The sequence below is a fragment of the Jaculus jaculus genome, chromosome 6 (assembly GCF_020740685.1).
Source record: "Jaculus jaculus isolate mJacJac1 chromosome 6, mJacJac1.mat.Y.cur, whole genome shotgun sequence".
In the NCBI taxonomy this organism is placed as follows: domain Eukaryota; kingdom Metazoa; phylum Chordata; class Mammalia; order Rodentia; family Dipodidae; genus Jaculus; species Jaculus jaculus.
Window position 1 is genome coordinate 149,328,459 of NC_059107.1, and position 22,907 is coordinate 149,351,365.

General features: G+C 39.7%; 1 protein-coding gene across 5 annotated transcripts in view; it reads left to right on the forward strand.

Annotated features, from left to right (window-relative positions):
* Ric8b (RIC8 guanine nucleotide exchange factor B) overlaps positions 1-22,907 on the forward strand; it is a 108,925-nt gene that overhangs the window by 81,383 nt on the left and 4,635 nt on the right. Inside the window, exons 9-13 of one of the 5 annotated variants that reach the window (XR_006637690.1) lie at positions 9,578-9,697; positions 12,901-12,984; positions 17,537-17,675; positions 18,319-18,494; positions 22,648-22,826. The exons of 1 other annotated variant lie outside the window; for it this stretch is intronic. Coding sequence is in view for 1 of the 4 variants with exons in the window: in XM_004650242.2 (XP_004650299.1) it covers positions 9,578-9,697 (120 nt within the window). In the remaining 3 variants the exon portion in view is untranslated. The remainder of the gene's footprint in view (positions 1-9,577; positions 9,698-12,900; positions 12,985-17,536; positions 17,676-18,318; positions 18,495-22,647; positions 22,827-22,907) is intronic. 3 more of the 5 variants (XR_006637691.1, XR_006637692.1, XM_004650242.2) reach the window with 3 other exon arrangements.

A 22,907-nucleotide genomic window follows, 5' to 3' on the forward strand; every position in this document is an offset into this window, starting at 1 on the left:
ATAGATGACTTTCCTAATGGTCATGGTCACATATGTAATAAGTACTAGAATGCTACCATAATGAGGAGCTTAGAGAAAACAGTAACACTGGGTCTCTCCCAATAGTGTACAGAATTGAATTATGTTACGTTATGGAAGTGATGTTAGATTTTAGGAAAGCACCTTCTTTTTAAAATTCATATCCTTGATGTCTAACATTATTATTGTCATAGCTGTCTGTCATGAGAAATGTCTGTACTTAAGCTTTACATTCTTAATTTGAATCATTTCCAGCCCTTTGACCTGGTTATAGTAGTCACAGCAGTGGTGTATTAGTGTTGTCCGAAGCCACCACTGTGAAATCTTGTCTTACATGCTGCCCATTACAAGTGGAAATACGTGTTTTTCAAGTAGCATCACATCTTCCCTCTTCAAATAGATTTGTGTCCATTGTTCCCCTTAAATATTCCCTCTTAAAGATGAAAAAAAAATGTTGGAATCATTAATGGTACTTTAAAATACTTGTTCAAATGGTTCTTTGGTGCACAAGGTGATGCATGCGTCTGGAGTTTGTTTGCAGTGGCTGGAGGCTCTGGTGCGTCCATTTTTAGTCCTCTCTCTCTCTCTCTCTCTCTCTCTCTCTCTCCCTCTCTCCCTCTTTCTCTCTCACACTCTCAAATAGATAAATAAGATTTATTAGTAAAGAAAAGAAAAGAAAAACAAATGGTCCTATGGAAGTAGTGGTGAACAAAATACATTGTAAGCCATACCATTCTTTGTACTCCAGCGAGTAACCCACAGAACTCTGCGAACTTGTTATGAAAACTTTTTGCTAATCTCATCAAGCTTATAAAGTCCACATCTGAAAGGAGTGCTCGCTGTTCTGGTTACCTTTCCTGGTTAGAGTTCCTAAGACCCCGCTCTTCATTTTTCAGGATGCATTTATTCACAACAGTTTGGCAGAATTCGAGAAATGTTCCTTCATCCAGTTAACCCTAGTCCCATTGTCAAAAATGTAAGTGGGTTCTCATTAATGCACCAAGGTGACCTGTAATCCTTTATTGGAATCTTAAACCAAGAATCATACCGAGCTTACATTCAACTTATGAGAGCCAGTTAATATAGCAGCCTTTTTTGTGTCAAAGTAAATGTACTTAATGGACTGGAAATGGTTGTTTGCAATTAGAACATTTAAACAGTATACTCATAGAACCAAGTTGGATGCCACATATACACTGTTGGTGTATTTCTAGCCAGAATTGTTAAGTTTTCAGATTATACTTAGTCTTTCATCAAAGGGAAACCAACTATCTAAATTCCAATTTTTGTACTCCTCTCTTTTAAGCCTCTGATCATAGAGACCCCACCCCTTAACAATATAGGCAATACTAATATAGCTGATAAGGTTTGTACCTCAGTCAAGGCAAGTGTCTAACTGCTGGGCCATCTTTCCAGCTGTACCTCATTCTAAACATCAGGTGAAAGGTGGATGATTAGTGTTATTTGGCTTGTTTTAGACCAGTGACTTCCAGGCTTGGTACACAGGCAACCAGGGCCCTAAAGGGCTGCTTAATGGAGGGACAGGAGGAAGGGTTAGCCAAATATGGCCAGAACCCTAGGACATCTTCTGACACTTCACACAAATTCATAATTGCATCGAAAAGCTCAGAATTGTACGAAGCAGTCTCAGGAGTATTCCCTTTTAACCGCTCATATCTCAGCTGCAGCCACATCTGTGCAGAGAACTTCTTTAGCGTAAGGCAGGACTATTTTCCCACTTTCATTTGTCAAGATTTTGTTAAGCTGCCTAAGTCCAATTGTAGTTGTGTTATGTTAGAATTATATAAATAATGTCTTGATTTTTAAATGTTTCTTAAAGTAAGCAAACCAGAAATCAGGACCTGCAGATTAATCTTTTTGCCAAGTTTGGGCTTTATATATGTATAACAGGATTTAGCTAGCATTTCTAGAAACTGTAAGCATTCATGGAATTTACCCGAATTCAGGTCACTTAAAAGACCAGAGTTGAAAATAAAGCCATCACCACCATAAAGTTTACCAGCCTTTGTAATATTTGTACTTTAAAAATTGAGTTCTCTTAACTCCCAGGCTGGCCTTGAACTCATGACACTCCTGCCTCAGCTTCCCTGGTACTGAGATTGCAGGCATTTACCACCACACCTGGCTTCAAAGCAAGTTTTATTATTTTCTTCATTCTGCCTTTTTATTTGTGGTATAAAACACATATAATATTAAATTTACTATTGTAACCAATTTTAAGTGTAAGAATCTACTATTACGTTCAATCACACTTTTGTAGAACTATCACTTGTGTCTATCTCCAGAACTCAGAGCTCTTCTAGAACGCACTATGTAGTCTGGTCCTGCCTCAGACTCACTCACAGTCCTCCCACACCAGCCTCTGAAGTGCTGAGGCTATAGGCATGTACTGCTATGCCCAGTTCGTGTCTAGAACTTGTCACTTTCCCAGGTATAACTCTGTACCCCACACTCTATCCCCTTCTAACTTCTGGTAACCACCACTCTTTCGGTTTGTATGAAATCTAGAAACTTCTTCTACATGAAACCATATGCAATATTTGTCCTTTGTGACTAGGTAATTTCACTTTGAATATCTTCAGGATTGTACCATGTAGCAAAATTTCCTTCCTTTTTAAGGATAATGAACATTCTGTCTTACATACATAGCACATGGTGTATACCCGTTCATATCCCAAAGACACTTGAGCTGCTTCTGTCTTTGGCTGTTGTGATAATGCTGCTGAATATGAGAGTACAGCGTCCATCAGCATCCTTACTGGCTCTCTCTCTTGAATCTTACTGTACCACATGGTAGTTTAGGTTTTTGGGGAACTGTCATGACATCTTACACAGCAACTAGACCATCTTACATGCCTTTCACATGCACGAGGGTTTTCTTTTTCTCCATGGCCTCACAGTACTTGTTATTTTCCAGTTAGTAGAAGATGTTTTCAATAATAACAAAAATCCTAATATAGGCATACCGTCAGAATTTGTGATTTAATTACTACTATATTCTACTTTGAGCCTGTGAAAGAAAGAGAAGTGTTTATTCTTTTTGTAGCTTCCCTGTTCTTAGAGCCTTAAATTCATTATTATCTTTCTTTGATACAGAAAATACAACAACAAAAGTGTCTGTATAAGCCCTGATATGTCTGAAAGCACAGGAGTTCTAGTTGATTCATTTCAATTCAACAAATTATCATATACATTTGTCATAGCTCTGGCTTGATTTTCATAATACATTTAAAATTTAGTCACCTTTTATTACCATTACTGCTACTAGGCTGAAATTTTGTCTCTGGTATCTCCATGATCCCTCAACTGGTATTAGGGATAGAATATACTTCTTGCATGTTAGGAAAGTGCTCTTCCACCAAGGCACACCCCTGCCCCCTAACTCCCTAGTGTCTTTTAAATTGCCTTCTATTGGGTCTTGTTGATTCCACCCTTACCCTCTTTATTCTGTTCTCAGCACAGCAGAGATTATGATCCCTGTAAAATGCAAGTCACACTATGTCAAGTGTTCAGAGCTCTACGGCAGCTAAAAAGTCAGTCCCCACAGTAGCATGCTGTCACCTTTTCTTACTGTGCTGTCACCATGCTGACCTCTTCACTACTGGCCAACGCTTGAGACAGGCTCCTGCCTGAGGCCTTGGCATTGAGCGTCATTCTGCATGGAGGGTGCGTCCTACAGGAGCTGCTATGTTCTCGTTGCTTCATCACCTTCAGATCTTCCTTCAGTATCTCTTCAGTGCGGCCTGTTCAGTCCTTTCTGAACAGTGGCCCCATTCCTGCCTCAGGCCCACCGCTTCCTTGCACTGCTCTTTAGTCTCACTGCACTTCCCGCCTTCATTGTATCATAAACTTCCTTGTTCAATAGGTTTGTCTTTTTCTTTGCTTGATAAAAATTTCCATGAGAAAATAGGACTTTTTAACTTTTGTTCAAGTGTTTGTTGATTAACTTTTCAGTTAATTTTTTTTTCATTTTTTGCTGGGAACTTTAATATATGAACATATTGCAAATTGGTCATATTTACACAGGGCTATATTTTTATGTCTCCTTTCATCTGCCCTCATTCCACTTAGGGCACTTGTCAGTGATATTAATGGTAATCATTGTGGGGTCATGAATGCAGCAGTCATTCACTGCTAGGGTGAGGGACAATGCCTCAGTTTACTTTCCCACCCTGTGATTCTTACAGTCTTTCCACCCCTCTTCTGCAATGTACCTTGAGCCTTGGAGAACATATTAGAAGTCTCCTTTTGTGTTTAGCTTTCATCAGCCTCTGATTTTCTGCTTTGCTGAGTTTTGAGTCTGTCTCCTCAGTGTCTACTGTCTTCCCCCTTGAGGAGGGTCTCTGGCTAGCAGTGAGAGTAGCACTCATTTGATTCACCACTTCTTCTGTAATGTTTTCTTGGCCCTTGTGGGTGTGATAGAGATGACTCATCCAGTGCTAGATATTTGACTCTCTTTGCTTGTCATTCTGATAGGTCTTGGGTCTCCCCAGTATTTGCTGCCACCTGTAAAAAGCAGATTCACTAATAACCAAGAGTAAGAGCAACATGGATATTTGTAAGACTCTTTGATGAGTATATCATACCCTCTCCTTTTAGCCAAAGAATAGTATAAGCTTCCCTCTAGGGTTTATGACCTTCCAGGCAATTGACTTCTGACTTGGTTCTCAGTACCAGTCATGATTCTTTCCCACTGAGCTGGCCTCATATCCAGTCAGAGGGCAGTTAGCTGCCCCATAACCTATGTGCCACTATTGCACTGGTTGGTAAGTTTTGCCCAGCTGATTGATTCCATAGCTTTCAGGATCCACTGCTTGTTCCCACTGTTGGTGACCGCTGTCCCCCAGCAGCTTAACTGCACCATGAGAGCTAGATAGCAAAGAGGTCACTTCTATCTTAGTTCCAGCATGATCTTTCAGTGTCTTGCAACCTCAGCCTGTGTTCAGCAAGCAGTGTTAGTTCTGAGGGTAACCAAGTGTTTTGGCAATGGTCTTCATTGTTTAGGGGCCTCATAGGCCTCTTTGACCAACAGCTCATTATGGGAGATGCCCAGTTCTGGCACTAGGATTTACTAGCAACAATCTATGATTTTAAGGTAAAGCTTTCTCTCCCCTTGTAGGATTGAGTTCAGTTTTTGCATGCATCAGCCCATCTTCAGCATCACAGGGTGCCGTCATGACTGGCTTTCCTGTCTGCATCGTTTTCCACATCTAGTGGAGAAGCAGTAGTAGGCAGGGCATGCAGTCTAAGAAACCAGAATATGAGTATATCATGCCCTCTCCTTTTATCCAGAAAACAGTGTAAGCTTCCCTCTAGGGTTTATGACCTTCTAAGCAATTGACTTCTGACTTGGTTCTTAGTACCAGCCATGATTCTCTCCCACTGAGCTGGCCTCATATCCAGTCAGAAATGACTGTTGATGCCAGAATATGGCAGTTGCCTTTGTAGGCAGGGAGAGCAAGTCTTTGAGATAGGTCCCCTGGAAAGCTATTTTTCGCTTCATTCCATTCTAGCATCTTCTGTTCTATCTCTCTGATGGCTTTCTTCATGATCCAGACTTACAGAATGCCTTTTCCTAAAACCTTGATCCCTTCCTTAGAGGTTCAAGAATTTTTCAGCATGTAGGCTGGATTTATCCCACAAGTATGTTTTGTTCAGTTTACCCCAAATTGCATTATTTTCTCTATATATGTTTTTTTTTTCATTTTACAGAGTACTTCTTAAAATAGTATAATTACTTGCCAATATGTAATTTTCATATGTTTAAAATTTGCATTTCTAGGCCGTTTTTAAGTTCTAATAAGGGCTGCATTCTTACATGGCAAGCAGTAGATGGAACTGAGTAGCTGAGGCCCCCTTCAGTGGTACACAGGCACACGCTCCTGTGCCTTGAGAATGCTCCTTCTTGTCTGCCTTACCTGCAGACCCCTGTAAGGCCTGATGGACTCTTCTTTTCCCAGATGCTATGAGTAACCTTTAAGTCACACTTTGAGATTGAAGTTTTCATACAGCAAGTGAACAGTAATGGCCCTTTTTTTGGTTCAATGACTGTTGATGGCCAGAAACAGCAACAGCTGTAGAAAGCGGAAAAGACTTGAAATGTGTTCCAGCTTTTACTCATGTGTGCATTTGCTTGTATAATTTTTTTTTGTTTTTTTGGTTTTTCGAGGTAGGGTCTCACTCTAGCCCAGGCTGACCTGGAATTCACTATGTAGTCTCAGGGTGGCTTTGAACTCACAGTGATTCTCCTACCTCTGCCTCCCGAGTGCTGGGATTAAAGGTGTGCGCCACCATGCCTGGCTCTGTACAATTTTTAATATGTATTAATCCTCCTGTTTTGACTATAACTCTTGTCAATCTATGTAACCATCTTGTACCAAGAAAAAAAACCATAGTGACACATCCACAGGAGTTCAGATACTCCTTGTAACTGGAAGATACAAATAGTGAGAGAATTAGAATGATGGAAGAGGAGAGCAAAAACGTGGAAATTGTTGTTAACTCCAAACTGTCTGCCACAGTTCATGTCCCTGAAGGAGCTGACGACTCAGTCTTAACACAAGTAACTCCACAATTGCATGGTGCTAAGACCTTGGAACCTACAAAGTGAAGTCTTAGACTATACTATATGAGGTTGTAAAGGGAGAGAATTCAGCTGAAACTATGAAACCTCACATCATTGTTGGCATGGCAGTTTGCTTTCACCTCCTCTTCTGGGCAGGGAAACTACTTGAGACTCTGGTTTGAGGGTCAGGAGATGGGCCACATCTGCCTGTTGCCCCAGAGTGTTGGCGTCTTTCCCATGACAGAATGGCACAGCTCATAGTCCTGACTTATGTGTTATGTAGCTTTGTTTACATTCTTATGGGTGGTAGAAAAATGTCTTTTGAAGGGAAAAAAACGTGAAGCCTGGGACCCTGGGTTGACTTGGGAGCATTGCAGTATTTTACTTCATAGGCAGAGGATGAGCTCTTACTCCTTGATAAAGAGCCCGTGGCTGCTGCTAGCCTGCTCAAATAGCAGAAGATTTTGTTACTTAGTAGCTCAGTTCACAGCAGCCAATGAGTCATTTTGACAGCCAGGGACCTGCGGTCAGCATATAGAAAACAGACATCATTTCTATTTTCATAAGATTACCAAGAAAAAAAATCAGTATACCCAAATGCTCGCTTTGCATGCTGTGGAGTCTCAACACCATGGGCTTCTGAGGCACGTGCTTGTTAGTGCTCATGTCATTTTCCAAAGTCTCCAAACACGTTTTTTGGTGGTGGTGTATACTTTTTTCAATAATCATTCCCCCGATGAATTTGAGATACTTCCCTCGTGTGAAAGATGAACATGATCTACAAATTATGTCTACCTTCACTTACCCTGTCCTCTGTGTTGATTCCTTTGCTTGAATAGTGTTAAGTATCATTAATCAGTACCTTTGTTTACAAGGCTAGTCATTTTTCTAATTTAGCAGGTGGTAAAAGTCATATACTTGAGCAAATAATAGGTAACAGATAGGTGGTGGAATTTCATTTTCAGTATGGCATCTAGATACATCTCTCTTCAGAAGCTTTGTCTGAGTTCTCTTTTTTCTTATCTTTGGGGAAGTATAATGGCCCATTTATCATTTTTGTGATGGCCTGTAATAGAGGCCTTTTTCTTTTCCATAAGCAACTGAAAAAAGGAGAGGAAACAGTGTCAAATCAGGTGCTGTAGCCCAGTGGTCCTTAACTTCATTCAGAAATGTCTAGGAAACGTTAATGTACTTGCATATAGTTTAGCTGATCTAAGGTAAGGCCTGGCTTCTTTAAAGTGGTTGACTATGGTAGATAACCAAGACTAAGAGTTGGGGAGGAGCCTATGTGTTTTCAAATTGCCCCAGAGTTCTTCAAAGTGCCATAAGGTATGCCCTATCCTCCCTTTCACCTGAGTAGTTACACTTTTGTCTGTTTTAGATACAGGCTTACTGAAGAGAACAAAGGCTCTTTTTGGATTGGCTCCCTGGCTTTTTATTTATTTTGTTTGTTTGTTTGTTTTGTTTTTCTAGGTAGGGTCTCACTCTGGCTCAGGCTGACCTGGAATTTACTCTGTAGTCTCAGGGTGGCCTCAAACCCACTGTGATCCTCCTACCTCTCCCTCCCAAGTGCTGAGATTAAAGGTGTGCGCCACCACGCCCAGCAGGAATAAGTTTTTAACCACAGGTCTAGACAGAGGTCCTATACAAGAATGGCAATGCAGATTTCCAATCTGTTTTTCTTGGATAGTCAACACAGAGTCTTCCACAAAAATCTGAAACCTCATAGCTTCTAGAGAAAAAGAAGTCTAATAATACTAGGTAACAGTGCTCCTGAGCTAGCCCTTACTACAACTGAACAAACCGGGTCTGTCGTAGAAGTCACTACCCCAGCCAAGGCCTCAGAAGGGCTGCGCACTGGCCACCAGAGGGTCCAGAAATTGCCGAGGCTTTCGTTGGGCCCACATGATGTGTAGCCTTCAGTTCATTTCAGTTTCCAGTACCCCACATGGTTTATTCCTGGCCCACTCACTGGTTTGCTAATCCTGACCTGGCTCCTGAAAGCATTGGTGCTTTTAGATCTTAGAAAATAGTTTGTGATTAGTGTGATATTTGCAGAGCTATTTTCATTTTGATCATTAAAAGCAAGCTATCTGAACTTGGCTGGTATAAGGTACTATATAATCTCTTAGCCACTTCTCAAGAAAAATGTTTAAGTTATAGATATCTAGCAGACATTAAAAGGGTTACTTTATATAACCCCTCCTCAGTGAAAAGGGAAAAAAAACACAAATATGGCTTTTATTCAAGGGAATAATGTGTTTGGTATTAGAACATCTTACAAAGTTTACATAAGGTATTCATTATTATAAAGTTCTGTGTTAACTCTGTTTCCAGAAAGCTAAGATGATATATATTTGTCTCCTAGTGGGCTAGATTTTATTTTTTTTCATTTAAGTCAGATCAAATCTAATTAAAATTGTTCTTCTGCTTTATCTTTATTGTTTCAAGCACTCATTGCCCTCTGTGGTCTCACTAATGGACTAATTTCCTGAGATTATAAATTGGCATGCTTTCATTTCCAGATTGCAGCCTCTCTGTCACCATTTTCCCAGTTTCTTTTCTTTCTTTCTTTTTTTTTTTTACATTTGTTTCATGCTGTATCTAAGTGGACTTCCTCATCTCACCTCTGAAATAATTTGCCCTTTATAACTAATGAAGAAGCTGTGCATCCAAGGAGATTTATCCAACGGCACCAAATTTTATATTTTTAAAAGCAACAAGCCTTAAAAACAAAGTTGGCAAGTTAGTTTTAATTTTTAAACAACAAAAACTGTAGCCCATTTCCCAAAGCTAGTTAGTAAAAGAAAATCAATTAAAATATTCCAGTAGGAATAATAAATTTACTATTAAAATTATTGCCATTTTTGGCTATTATACTCTTTCTTGTTTATAACCTAAAATTTGGACCAGAAAAGTATAGAAAGAGCATAATTTTAAAACATACAGCATAACTTTTTTTTCTTTTTGTAGCATTAATCTTATCACTGGTCATTTAGAGGAACCAATGCCAAACCCTATAGATGAAATGACAGAAGAACAAAAAGAATATGAAGCCATGAAACTTGTCAACATGCTTGATAAACTTTCCAGGTATTGTATTCCCATCCATTTTTTGCTTGGTTTCTAAAATTGTTCTACTTCTTCGTCTCTCTCAGTGAGAGTTCCCATAGAACAGCAACTCTGGAAATCCATGTGGATTGGAACAGGGTGGCCCAGACAGCAGTAGCTCAGATACCGACCACAGTTTCTCCACATGTGCCGCTTCCGGATGTGCATTTCTTAAACACTCAGGGCTAAGATAGTGACCATAGATCGCGGTAGAACTTAACCAACTAACCTCCCTGTCTTCAAAAAGGTGCTGTGAGTTAGGTTCAAGGATTTTGCTGCTTTTTGTATTTTGTTTTAGTCTGTTTTGGTTTTCGTTCTAAATCATGGTGCACTTTTTTTTTTTTTACTTTCATTTTTGATGTACAAGTTTGCAAAACTGCTTTTTGGGTTGCTGCTGAAACCAAGAATTCTAAACTGCCATGCACTCAACATGAAAAAGTAAAAAGAAATAGCTCAAGTGAAGAATTTTTCTGAAAACAAGCACTTATATTAAGTAGGGCATTCTAAAAGCAATCTGCCCTTCCCCCTTCCCCTCTTGCTTCACACCTCATTCCCTTCCAACAATAACCAGTTTTGGAAAAAATTAAATCAAGAGTATACTAATTAGTAGCTAGTTATTTTGGAGGAATTATTAGAAAATGATTCTTTTCATACTTGGCTGAATTGCTCTGTTTTCCAATCATGTGTTGAGTTACTTTCTCCTGTAAGCCATCTTGAGTGAGTGCTTTGTGGTGGTGGCAGCTGCCACTTAAAAGTGAATTTCTTCTGCTCATCTCATTCTTTCCAGTTACTGTCAAGAGAGTAACAGCTGGCATGGGAAAGCCAAAGAGAAGCCATGGGAAGGGCAGAGGTAGCAGAGAAGCACAGCTAAGCTCGTGGCAGGAGGCTGAGTTGACAATTGCATAAGGCCATGTGTAGGCTGACAGGAGAAGGGTAGCAAATATGAGTGTTTTGACACTGCAGTCTGAGATTTTTACAGATGACATTGGTAATATAGTAGAAATTGTTTGGGAGTAAGTAGCTTTGTTATCTACAAAGACATCAGAGCTTGGTGACTGCTAGCTGGCCCTTCTGTGTGCATCTTCTCCCAGCATTTGAATTTACTTCTCTGATTATTCTCACAATCATCAAGATATTGTTACCTGTTTGCATATTACATTTTTCATAACAATTTCTGCAGTGGTCACATTCTTTCCCTGAAGAAATTAACATACTCATAGACCTATACCAAGCAGAATAACAAGTTCCTTAGAACTTAGGAACATATAAACAGTTAAGGTCTGTTAGCTAGGGGTATTATGCAGTGATAGAGCACAAAAGCTCTGGGTTGAACTCCTAACCCCCCTCAAAAAAAAAGAATGTAGTGAAAAATAAGACGAGTGTGCCTGGGTCTGATGTAGCCAGTGAAACACAATATAAGTACAAATACGGATGCGAACCAATAGCATCCATCTGGTAAGCTAGAGCGGGAATTGTTAACAAAGACTCCTGAGTAGAACATACTCGTGTTTTAAGACAGTAGGCCACTCAGACTACATGAGTTTGGATTGCTAACGGTTATCAGGGATGCAGTTCAGCTGGTGCATTTACCCTGGATAAGTCAACTCCAAGCTAGAAAAGTAAAACAGCAAACAAATTACCTAAAATAATGCAATATAATCTGGGTATTTGGTTTATAAGGTGCTTCTATTACAAGCACAGAAAACAAGGGTGCCCAGTCCTTTTCCTTTTAATCCCAGGGCAGTCCATATATCTAGCCAATAAATAAATACACAAACATCAAGTCTGAAATACCCAGCTCCCACCTGATTTAAACTATACCTCAAAGTCTTGCATGCTCATCAAGAGACACCCCACAAGACCTACTCAATCTGAAGGTGATGCTGACCTTTGCATGTATAAAGCAGAGCAAATACGTCTCATGTTGGCTTTGATGGTACCTATTTTGCCATTAAAGTTGTAGCAAATTAAACCTGAGAATAGTCCTTAATCATGTTGACTTTTTGCATGATGTGTGATGGGTTTTTACATTGTCTGCCTTTGTGTGCTTTTCTAACATGTGCTCTCACTAATGACAATCAGTGATAAAACTGTATGAAATCAGCAGTAGGCATTCCATAGCCAGAATGCAAGGAATGAGGCCATTCTTTGTGTGTCTTACATGTTTGTTGTATTGTATTACTCATTAGTCTTAAGCTCCATATCTTTTTTCACTTTTTTTATTATGTTTTGAGGTTAAAAATGAGGCCATACAGCCAAAGTAGTCTTAAATTTAGTCTAATCCAGAGAACATTTACTAGGCAGCTCCTCTGTGCAAGGCACTAGTGCTAGGAAGCCAAGGGAGATTCTTATGTGAGCATGACAGTCTCTACCTGTGGAAAACTCCCCTTTTGTGGAATAGACGGCTGTGCTCTATTCCAAAAGACAAAGTAGGAAGTAGTGATACACATAAGGGCTGTGCTGAACTGTAAGAACCCAGGTAAAGGAGCAGTCTGTTCTGTCCAGATGATTCAGGAAGTACTTTACAGGGAAAAGAGTAACGTTTGTGCCTATTCTTGGAAGTGTAAGAGGTATTTCAGAGAAGAATGGGAAAGTGATCATGTGTTGCAAGAAGAAAGAATTTAAGTTCTGCTAATAAGTCTTTGGTATTCACATATTGCATCTTTCTTCTAGAAAGCTGTCAGGTTGTTTTATAATTGTTTGATTAGTACAGCATGTTACCAAATTGATGAGTGGGGAAAGCCAGGCCCCAGAATTGACCAAAACATTTCCAACCTAATGACTTGCGCTCATGTGCTCCCTTTTCACACTTTACAAAAGATAATTCTCTTTCTAGCTTCACAATAAAGTGAGACTAGGTATCTCGTTTTCCAGAAGTTGAGACCTTAGCTGTGTGTACTGTGTTCCTGTGTCTGTCTGTCACAGTGTTTGCCAGAATACTTCCTAATGCTCTCATCCTTGTACCATTGGTTAGCTCCCTCAACTGTCACTGTAGGAAGTTCTGCACTGAACCAAGTCTTGATGGTGCTAAAAGCGTACTGTGGCTTGATCCGAGTAACTTTCTTTCTCAAAAACGAAATCAGTTTCTGCTGCACCTGTAAGGAAAGGTGTATGAGTAAAGGATAGGGTTGGAGGTGATGTGGCCAATGAATGGACACTAGACACTTCCTTTTTTCCATCCGTAGGAGAGCAGATGTGAAGGACCTGCACCAGGATGGTGGTTAGCAACACTGGCCCGTGCCAAAACACTTACCAAAGTGATGACTAAGGTTGGTCATGCCAAGTATTATTACTGAGCATGGTGTAGGGTATAGATGTTACTGCAAAAAAAAAAAAAATGTAAATTCACTAATGTAAAATTGAAGAATACTTCCATTTTGCCTTGACACTGAGCATAGCCACTGCCCCAAAGGAGCTTGCTTCCTTAGCATTTTAGGCTCATCTAGGTTTCCAAAGACCATGAAGATAATAGTTAATGAAAATACTTTCTCCTTATGGAATAGCAACTGACTTAGTAGTGTTCTGAGCAATATTTTACTTCTTGGGCCCTAGAAATCCTATCATGTCTACCTAGTATGGCACCATTTACCCATGGCTTCCCCAGTATGTGAGGATGAAATTAAGGAAAACAGCTGACCTCCAGATTTGAAGGTCTTGATTTTTCTTTCTGTGTAATAGTCTATGTGGTTTTAAGACTTTAAAGTGTACTTTATCAGTTCCACTTCTTAACCAGACTTCATCAAATTAGAGGCTTAAAAAGAACTCCATAAAGAAATTTGGGTCATGGCTGGCTAATTTAAATATTGGGTACATAATTTCTTTAGTATAGAATGGTAAATATATTTACCAAACTGAAGTACCAAGGCCAAAGGTATTTGCTTACAGAAAGTTCATTTGATATGGATACTGTGAGAACTGGTAGAAATTTGCCTGCCCTCTACCTCCTCTTTCCTTCTGTGGCTTGGAAAAAAAACAATCAGCCCCTGCAACTCAAGCAAGAAATGAGAATGGCAGTTGTGTGTGTGTGGATAAGTAAGCCCAGTGTCCTTAACACAATTGCACTCACAGCAAGCAGCTCACACACACCAGTGATGCTTCCCTCAGCAAAGGGAGAGCATGCTGATGACTTAAGCCAAAGCTGACCAAGGGAAATGATGCTTCACTTACCTTTCTGACATGTGAGTATGACCCTTTAGTTCCTTAGCCAAAACTTCTCTTACTCCACCACCCTACTCATTTTTATTTTTTTTTTGAGGTAGGGTCTCACTCTAGCCCAAGCTGGCCTGAAATTCACTATGTAGTCTTAGGATGGCCTCAAACTCACAGACATCCTTGCATCTCTGCTTCCCCAGTGCTGGGATTAAAGGTGTGCACCACCTTTCCCAGTTCTACCCTTCCTCTTGGTTTTTTGAGGTAGAGTCTCACTCTGGCTCAGGCTGACCTGGAATTCACTACGTAGTCTCAGGGTGGCCTTGAACTCATGGTATTCATCCGACCTCTGCCTCCCCGGTGCTGGGATTAAAGGTGTGCACCACCATATCCAGCCACCCTTACTCTTACTATGTTTATCAGGGCTCATTGCCCATTTCCTTATATACTCTATCATCAAAAGCTGTGTTAAAAATTTTATACACACACACACACACACACACACACACACACACACACACACACACACACATGACCTTTTCTTCCTTTTCTCATCAATCCCCTAGGCAATAATTGGGAGTTTTTAAATTTTTTACCAGCCATAGTAATATTTGGGACATAGCCTTTTTAATGTTGGCTTCAAATATAAGAATAGTAACCTTTCACCAAAAGATTATCTTTAAACTTAGTAAGGTTATGAATGATTTATGATTGAAATTTAACAAATAAATGTTTCCTTATAAATAAGTTCTTTTATTTTTCTTGACTATTCTGCCGTTGTAAGGACTTATCAAGGAAATGCTTTTCAGGCACATCTTAGAAACAGGATACAATTTTAAAAACATTTTTTTTAATTCATTTTAATTTATTTATTTGAGAGTGACAGAGAAAGAAGCAGTGGGGGGGAGGGAGAGGGAGAATGGGCATGCCAGGGCTTCCAGCCACTGCAAACGAACTCCAGACACATGCACCCCCTTGTGCACAGGATACGATTTTAAAAGCATTATAATATTTGTTGTAAGCATCTAAGTATAAAGATCTTAATTGTTTCTGTCATAAAATCCTTATGATCCATACTGCCTATTATGATAACCACTAGTCATGAGCACTTGAAATGCAGTTAATACAAATTAATATGTCCTCTACATGTAAAATATCCACTTGGTTTCAAAGACTTAGTACCAAAAGAGTAAAATATCTCATTAATTATTTAATATGAATTACATGTTAAAATGACAAAACTCCTACATATTGAATTAAATAAAATATACTATTGCAGTTCATTTTACCTAGTCTTTCTTTATATGGTTACTTGAACATTTAATATTACATATATGGCTTACTTGGTAGTTTGCATTATGTTTCTGATAGACAGAACTGCTCTCCTTTAAAATGCACTTTAAGGTTGCTTGGAAATTCAATTAAGGGGCTTTGGAACTAGGAAAATGAATACATCCTTATAGGAGCAAGGAGAGATTAATTTGCAAAGCTAGGTTTATGAATCTGGCTAGACACTCTGCAGGATGACCCCCCCTCTCTATATTCCCTATGGGAAGTCACTGAGAAAGCTTGGTCAAGCACAAACTGAAACAGCTCTTGACAACTCGTAAAACATGAAGTACGAATACTTTCCTCTTGCTGTTTGTTCTCCTATTTATCTTCCTCCTTTAACTTTGAACACTTCCTAATTGGAAGAGCATATAAGACTTTCGGTTTCTACTGCTTTATTCCACAGTATCGGGGGCATGCAGACCTCTTATTAATTTGGGTTTGGATGATAGAGTAGAAAAGTTCTCTAACTGTGTTACTAAGAAGTAATAAAGAACACCACTACTTGAGGATAAAACTGAATTGAATTTTCCCAACACTCACTCTAATCTCATTCTATTTTCTTAACCATGCTATATAACATATGATGTTGGTAAATTTTTAGAAGGTTTGCATGCCATCTTCTAACAGAAATGAGAACAGTAATTAAAAAAAAAACTAATTTAGTGCTTTAAAGCTATAAAAAGTGCTTCCATATTGTGTTATCTCTGATGATCATTGAAACAGTCTCTAGATAGGATAGGGGATATTTTATTAGGGAAGAAATTCTGATTGAGTCAAGATTAGGCATCTAATTAATGACCTCCTCTACAACTCTTCTTATTTTCCAAACTCCAGATACCATACTATTTTGAAAAGAAATTACTAATAGCCTCAAAAGTCTAATTATTTTTAAATAAGACTTCTAAATAAACCAAGAACACCAGCCAGGTGTGCACATGTCTATAAGCTTAGCACTTAGGAGGCTATGATAGGATTGCCATGAGGTTGAGGGTAGTGTAGGCTACAGAATGAGTTCGTATCAGACTGGTCTAAAGTGAGACCCTATCTCAAAAAAATAAATAAATAGCACCAAAGGCCAGTAATAAGCATATTTTAACAGAATTCAGACTTAGAGAAGACTTAAACCATGTCTTCCTACTTTTTTAAATCCCATATCTAACACCAGGTCAAGTGCAAAATCAGCTTCTATTATAAAATTCCAGCTTTAAGAGAGAAGCCAGTAAATTTTCCATGATCCCATAATAATACAAGACTTTCTAACTTTTCAAAAAAGAATGAATATAGATAGCCTAACAAATTCTTATGCATTTCATCACACTAGTAAGACCTGACTTTAAAAAAAGCTTCTCTGTGGACTTTTTAGACAATTCCCCATTACCATTACAAAATGGATGAATGGGGTGATGTGACCAGTCCATTTTATCAGTTTGTCTGGGGAATGATATTTTTACACATCATGTTTTACTTTCCCATCTATGCCCAATCCCAGAACACAGTGAGGGCTGAAGAATATCACAAGATTAATTTAAAACATGCATCTAGAAGACCTCAGATTTTCTCTGGAAAAGCCACCATCTCCCCCCTTCCTAGTGGGTTAGTGGTTTAGTGAAGAATTAGCATAAACCAGTCAGTACTAGGAAACCATTAGATGAAAGCTGTGAAGAATTAAGAGTCCAGGCCCACAGGACACTTTCACAGTATTTAAGCATTAAGTAATTGTTTATGAGACTATCACAAGTATTGAGAAACCCATTACTGCAGTGGATTGTGACCCTTCCAGCAATGCACTTGTAGACCTGGAATCCCAGCAGACTGCAGACTCCTTTCTCTGGGCTATCACAGGATTCACTCCAGTAGGCATTTTTGGAAAGCTCTGTTAATTAAAATGCTTTATTTATATACTAATTTCTCATCCCATCTTTGAAATGTAAAAAGAAATTAAATATGAAATGGCTAATTTAAAATGTCAGAATTCTTTTTTCCAAGCCAACCTTACATTAAGATCAGGAATCCCTGTGCCAAAGAAATGGTTCCCAATTATCCTGTCTTGGGTTTTGTTATATATTGTGCAGAAGTCAACAAAACAAGTATGTAACAGAACCTGCCTAAATAGCAGCCACCCTCATTAAAAAACAGAGAATTAATCGGAGGTGATTAAAGGAAACGATGTTTCATAGGTTTTCCCCTTTTTCTTCTTTTCTAATCATAGAACAAAATATGTTACATAAAAGGATCGGAACTATTATGCACTACTCAATTAGAGGGAGGTGAATAGGTCTCTAACATGCTGTTTTATCAAAAGCGCAGACTGGTGTTTGCATGACTGTTGTTTCATTACAGACCCTGTCATTAATTCCATGTGTCAATACTGCCCTGTAGTACACAGAGCAGACAAGAAAGAAGAGCCCTTGAAATCAAGGGAATGGTTTTTGAGTCGTTATCAAGCTAAGTGGCAAGCGGGAAGCTGAAACTCGTATAGGTAAATTCGAAGGGACTCTTGGGAGATCTGCAAGTGGGAAACAAGAATGCATTTTACCAACTGCTTAATTATGTCCTGTTTTCAACAAGTACACTTGAATTGAATGCTTTGTTTGTATTGCACAAAAACATGTGCTGTGGGCAAGAGTATTCTCTTGCTTCCAGGTCAAGTAAGAAGTTATACACACACACATCTGACCTATTCTATAATGTGCAGTTGGGTATGTTAATATCTGAGCCCCATTACTGCACTGTCATTTCTGGGGGAAAGAGTCACATAGGAACCAGGAGCCCTAGACAGTATGACCTCTAAGGCCCGGAGAAGTTACAGAAGCCCAGGCATCCCAGAGTATTGTATTAACAGGAAAAAATATTAAAATATATCTGGGGAAAATTTTAAAAAAAGAACAGACATTTTAAAATATGTATAAATCCCATAATCTCCTTCCCTTAGACCTTTAATAAAGTTTTTTGTTTGTTTGTTTGTTTGTTTCCATTAACAGTTCCAAGGGCTGAGCTGGGGCAAAATAGGGTTTCCTGTCTTGGACGTGCTTTATCTGTGTCCTCTTGCCTGGCCAAGCCCTTATAGATATGGTTCCTTACCATTCAGTAAGATCAAATTTCTAAATGATGTTTCGTTCCAGTTGAGCGTTCTTGGAGGCTTATCTCTTCCCTGGCCAGATGCCTGATCAGATGAGAAGCCGCCATGACACTGTCACAGTGCCTAGAATGGGCTCTTTATCCAGTAGACACCACTGTACTTTTTGGTGATAACGAGGGCAGTCTTAACTTATGTTAAGGCCTGTGTATAGCATTGAAGGTAAGTATGAAGGAGTTGTTACTATGTGAATAACTTAATCCTGATGCACATTGCAGTGTGTAGTGCCCCAGTGTTACCATGATATGCATATCCACCACCCAGCCATCCCTTTTGGAAAGAACCTTCGTAAAGTCAGGAACAGTAGTAACTCTTCGTAAGATGGCCTGTTGAGAGCCAGGATTGAATTTGGATGCTTGGGTGTAACACTTGTCATTACTTTGGTAATCATTTTAATCACCTGCTGGTAGATTGCAGAAAAGATGTGTAGTCTTGGAGTATGTCATTGACAGGTAGGGTGCTCCGTTCATCTGATAGGTTTAGAATATCTTGATTAGAAATGAAGGCTAAGAATAATGTCTTAAAACCCAATAGCTTTTTAAAGGGCTCAAAATTATTTGGTAGCCTAATACATACACTTAAAATTAGTATAGCATGTTGGAGATCATCTTGTCCAACCCCTTAATTTTTTAGCCCACAGAGGCAAATGACTTGCTCAAGGACATCTAGCAAGTTTTCAGTAGAAGATCTGAGACTGAAATCTAGATCTCGTAGTTTCTCCCACATAAGAAGCTGAGTGTGTACCACACAGTGTTGGAATTCCCAGCTGTAGAGTAAAAGAGGCTTGACTGCTGCAGACTGTTGTGAACCCCTGGTGACACAGGAAATAGCTACAGGTAGTAAAACATGATTCCTGGCCAGTGCTTCTCTACCACTCTCCACTTATGCCATATTCTTTCAAAACCCATTTTTCAAGCAACTATGTGTACTCTGCCTGAGTCTAGACATTGTCAGATTATAGCCTGCCAGTGCATGGACTTTGTCTTCAAGTTGCTCACACTCAGTACAGAACATCCGTGGAAAACATTTGCAGGATTTTATGAACTCATCTTTCTACTTCTATAAATCTTGATGAAAACAAGTCTTTTGCTCTTAGATTTAGCCCGTAAGTCTTGTTCTTGGTTAAATTATTAGGTGTCCTGTTAGATACACACCTGTTCTCTTGGTAAAAATGCCAACTAATTTGAGTTCCCAGGCACTCATTAAGGCTTTGCTGTCTGCAAGGCACTGTGCTAGACATAGGGACATAAAATTTGAATAAAACAAGCATAGAATGTATTTTCTTTTTAATATGCCAAAACAGTGTTTTTCATAGCTTTCAAAATGTATAGTGACAAGATTTTAAATAAATATTCCTAAATATAGGGTGGGGCTCTTGAAATAGACAGAAATACCTTCATACTGAAATCCAGACTGGTCAGCCTTGGGTTCAAGGTCTCCAAATTGCTGGCATACCTCATATCACTTTTGAGCTTTCTTTTTCCTTTTTCTCAGCCAAGCCACCTGCTTGCCAGGCCTGCACACAACTAACACTTGCTCTGTGCCTCTGCTTGACTAACCCTGCCTCTGGGATGCTGTTCTTCCCATGACTCCATGTCCATCACTGCATTATGGTGTGGCCCAAGTTAACCTCCTACAAGGAGCCTGTACTCAACATCCCTGTCTCCCCTTCTGTGCGTCCCTCCCACATGTACATAGCTCATATGACTGGTAAAGAAACATTTCTGTGGTGTTGATTAAAAACCTTCCCATTCTCTGTCCTTATCCTCCTAACCTAAGATACAAACAGATCATAAATAAAAGAGTTGAAGATAACTAGATAATTCACCAAACCTTTTTGGAGTCTCTATAGCAAAGATTTCATTTTGGTATTTGTGCGCTTCTAGTGATAGGATAGTAAGGACGATTAGAAAAGTTAGTTAGGGTGGAAGTTTGAGGAATAAATCTAGGTCCATGGGAAAAACAAGCACATGTCAGTAAGTGACCCTGTGCTGCTCACATGTGGATCAAGAAATCTTAAGCAAGTTCCAGGTACAGTCAGGGTCAGTGATGAAATGTGAGCCTTCGGGAAGCTGGGCTTTGCCTGCTAGTCATCTCAAGCTTGTTGATTGCTATTCTGTAATTCTTTCATTATTGTTTAATGTGTGTGTGTGTGTGTGTGTGTGTGTGTGTGTGTGTGTGTTTTATCTTCTCAAGTACTAAGAGCTTTCTGAGGACAGGGATCATGTCTTTTATTTGTTTCTGTATATTCCTCCCCCACTTAATTCTAACTAGCAGGAAGGGGAAACCTGTAACCACAAAAGAAGCAAGGATGTAGCTTGGGTCCCAGCTACCTCCTAGCCATTACATCACACACTGTATACTACACAACCTTTGCCCTCATGGCAGAGAGAGGTGGATATTCCTATTCCAATTCTACAGATAAGGAAATCAAAGTCCCAGGGTTCAAGATCTTGTGGTTAGTGAATGGTGGATCTAACATTAAAACCCATATGTACTTTTTACTGTATCACAGTAACAAACATTTGAGTCCTTTGCAGTTCACAGGACACTTTGTTCTATATTATGCTATTGTTGCTGTCCAACTATTACTATTACTATTCTTACCTCATCACAAGGAAGTAGGCAGAGCTAGTATATTTCACAGATGAGGAAAATGAAACTCAGAAACTTGCCCAAGATCACATAGCTGGTAAGTGGAAGAATCAGGACTTTAGCCTTTCTAACTCCAGATCTTTTTTGTTCTTTTCAAAACATCACATTGCTGTCTGAATTTATTTGCATGAGTGCATGATTATGTGGCCAGTTCTCACTGATGCCTTTGCTGTAGAAATGCCAGTACACCCAAGCACTGCATGGAGCTACAAGGAAAAGACAGTAATTCATGTCTTCCTAGAGTTTGTTTCTAATGGAGGTTTGACATAAAGCACCAAAACCAAAAAACAAATATATGAGAAAAATAGTTAACAAGTGAGAATTTTTAAAATACCTTTGTTCTGTAAGTAGTGATTCTTGTAATTTTGCCATAAAACTATGTAAGACACTTACTTCAGCATCAAGTTGTACAAGGGAGTAGGAATAAAGACAATAACAGACTTGATTCAAAAATATTCCTCCTGGGGTTACATGAGTAAGTACTAGGAACTTCATACCCACTGGTAGCTGTCCCCAGAGTTGCTGAGATGCTGGGGCATTGGGCCCAGTGGTAGCATATCCATTCATCACTGTCCTTGGTAGCACCCCTGCCAGTTCTTCCCTGCCCCACCTCACTGCCATACATTGACTATCCCCAAAAGCCTACATCCTTCACTGTTAGGGGAGTTTGTTTATTTGGTTTGGTTTTGGTTTTGGCTTTGGTTCTTTTGAGACAGGCTCTCACTTTGTAGCCCAGGCTGGCCTCATATTCACTTGTAGTCCTACCTCAGCCCCCTCCCAAGTGTTAGAATTATAGATATGTGCCACCACTCCCACCTTTAGACTTAAAATTTTCTTATCCTTTCATATGTCATTCCCAACAAAAGCTAAGCATAGGCCATCAGAACTGAAAGCATGCAGTGTTAGCACTCCAGAGGAGTTCAAACAGACACAAGTGGTTTCTAACTCTCCACTGACCATTTCTATCTGGTTGTCATATGTCAACTCAAGTTCTTCATGTCCTGGAAGACACTAGGATTTCCCCACCAAATTCGTCCCATCTCCTGTGTTCTGGAGCCAGAGTGACACTCTCCTGCTTGCCTTCACCAGTCCTTTCCCCTTCCAGTGGATCATCACATCTGCTTGCCTTTTCTTCCACAACCTCGCCATAATCCTGATGCCACTTCTTTTGTAGTAATGGTGACCGAACGATTTCACTCTGTCACCTGTTCCATTGTAGCACTGCAACCAAAGGAAACCAATGGGCACTCTTTACAGGATAAACTCTAGACACCTAAGTGTTGATCTCAAATTCTCCTTCCTTACCTCTTCCCACTCCTTCCTCGAGTCCTTCTACTCCCCCAAGCACTGAGCACTCTAACTGCTCCATGAAAGCACAGGGGAAGGAACAGTGAACTGACACAGTCAAGAAAGGTCTACACCATCACAGCAGGTGATAGAACCTTACCGAACTCTCGGTACAGGTCTTTTGCCTGGCATGAGCCACCTCATGGTTCCTTCCCTGCCTCCCCTGGGTGATGTGGCCATGCTTCATCTCAAGAGCCGCCCTGTGCTTTATTTCTAATTCTCATTGAACATTTACCCTGTATGTTTAAAGTCATTTTGCATGTTTGCTTTTGTCAAGAACAGCAGATGTACCTAGTCTTCCTTTACTTCCCAGTATCTGACACAACTCCTGTCACATGGTTACTGAACAGATGACCTTAAGGCTGCTCCTCCAGCGCCGGTAGGGCAGGTCACGTAGGTGTGATGTGATGCGCTGCAAAGAGCACCAGACTGGGGGTCAGGAAACAAACCTGTATCCCAGGTCTAGCTCTACCACTAGATAAGTGACCTTGGGTAAGTCCCTCAGTCTCCTTTACTAAAGAAGGGGGTTGGACTGAATGATCTCTGAGGCCCCTTCCCACTTAGAGCTGTATG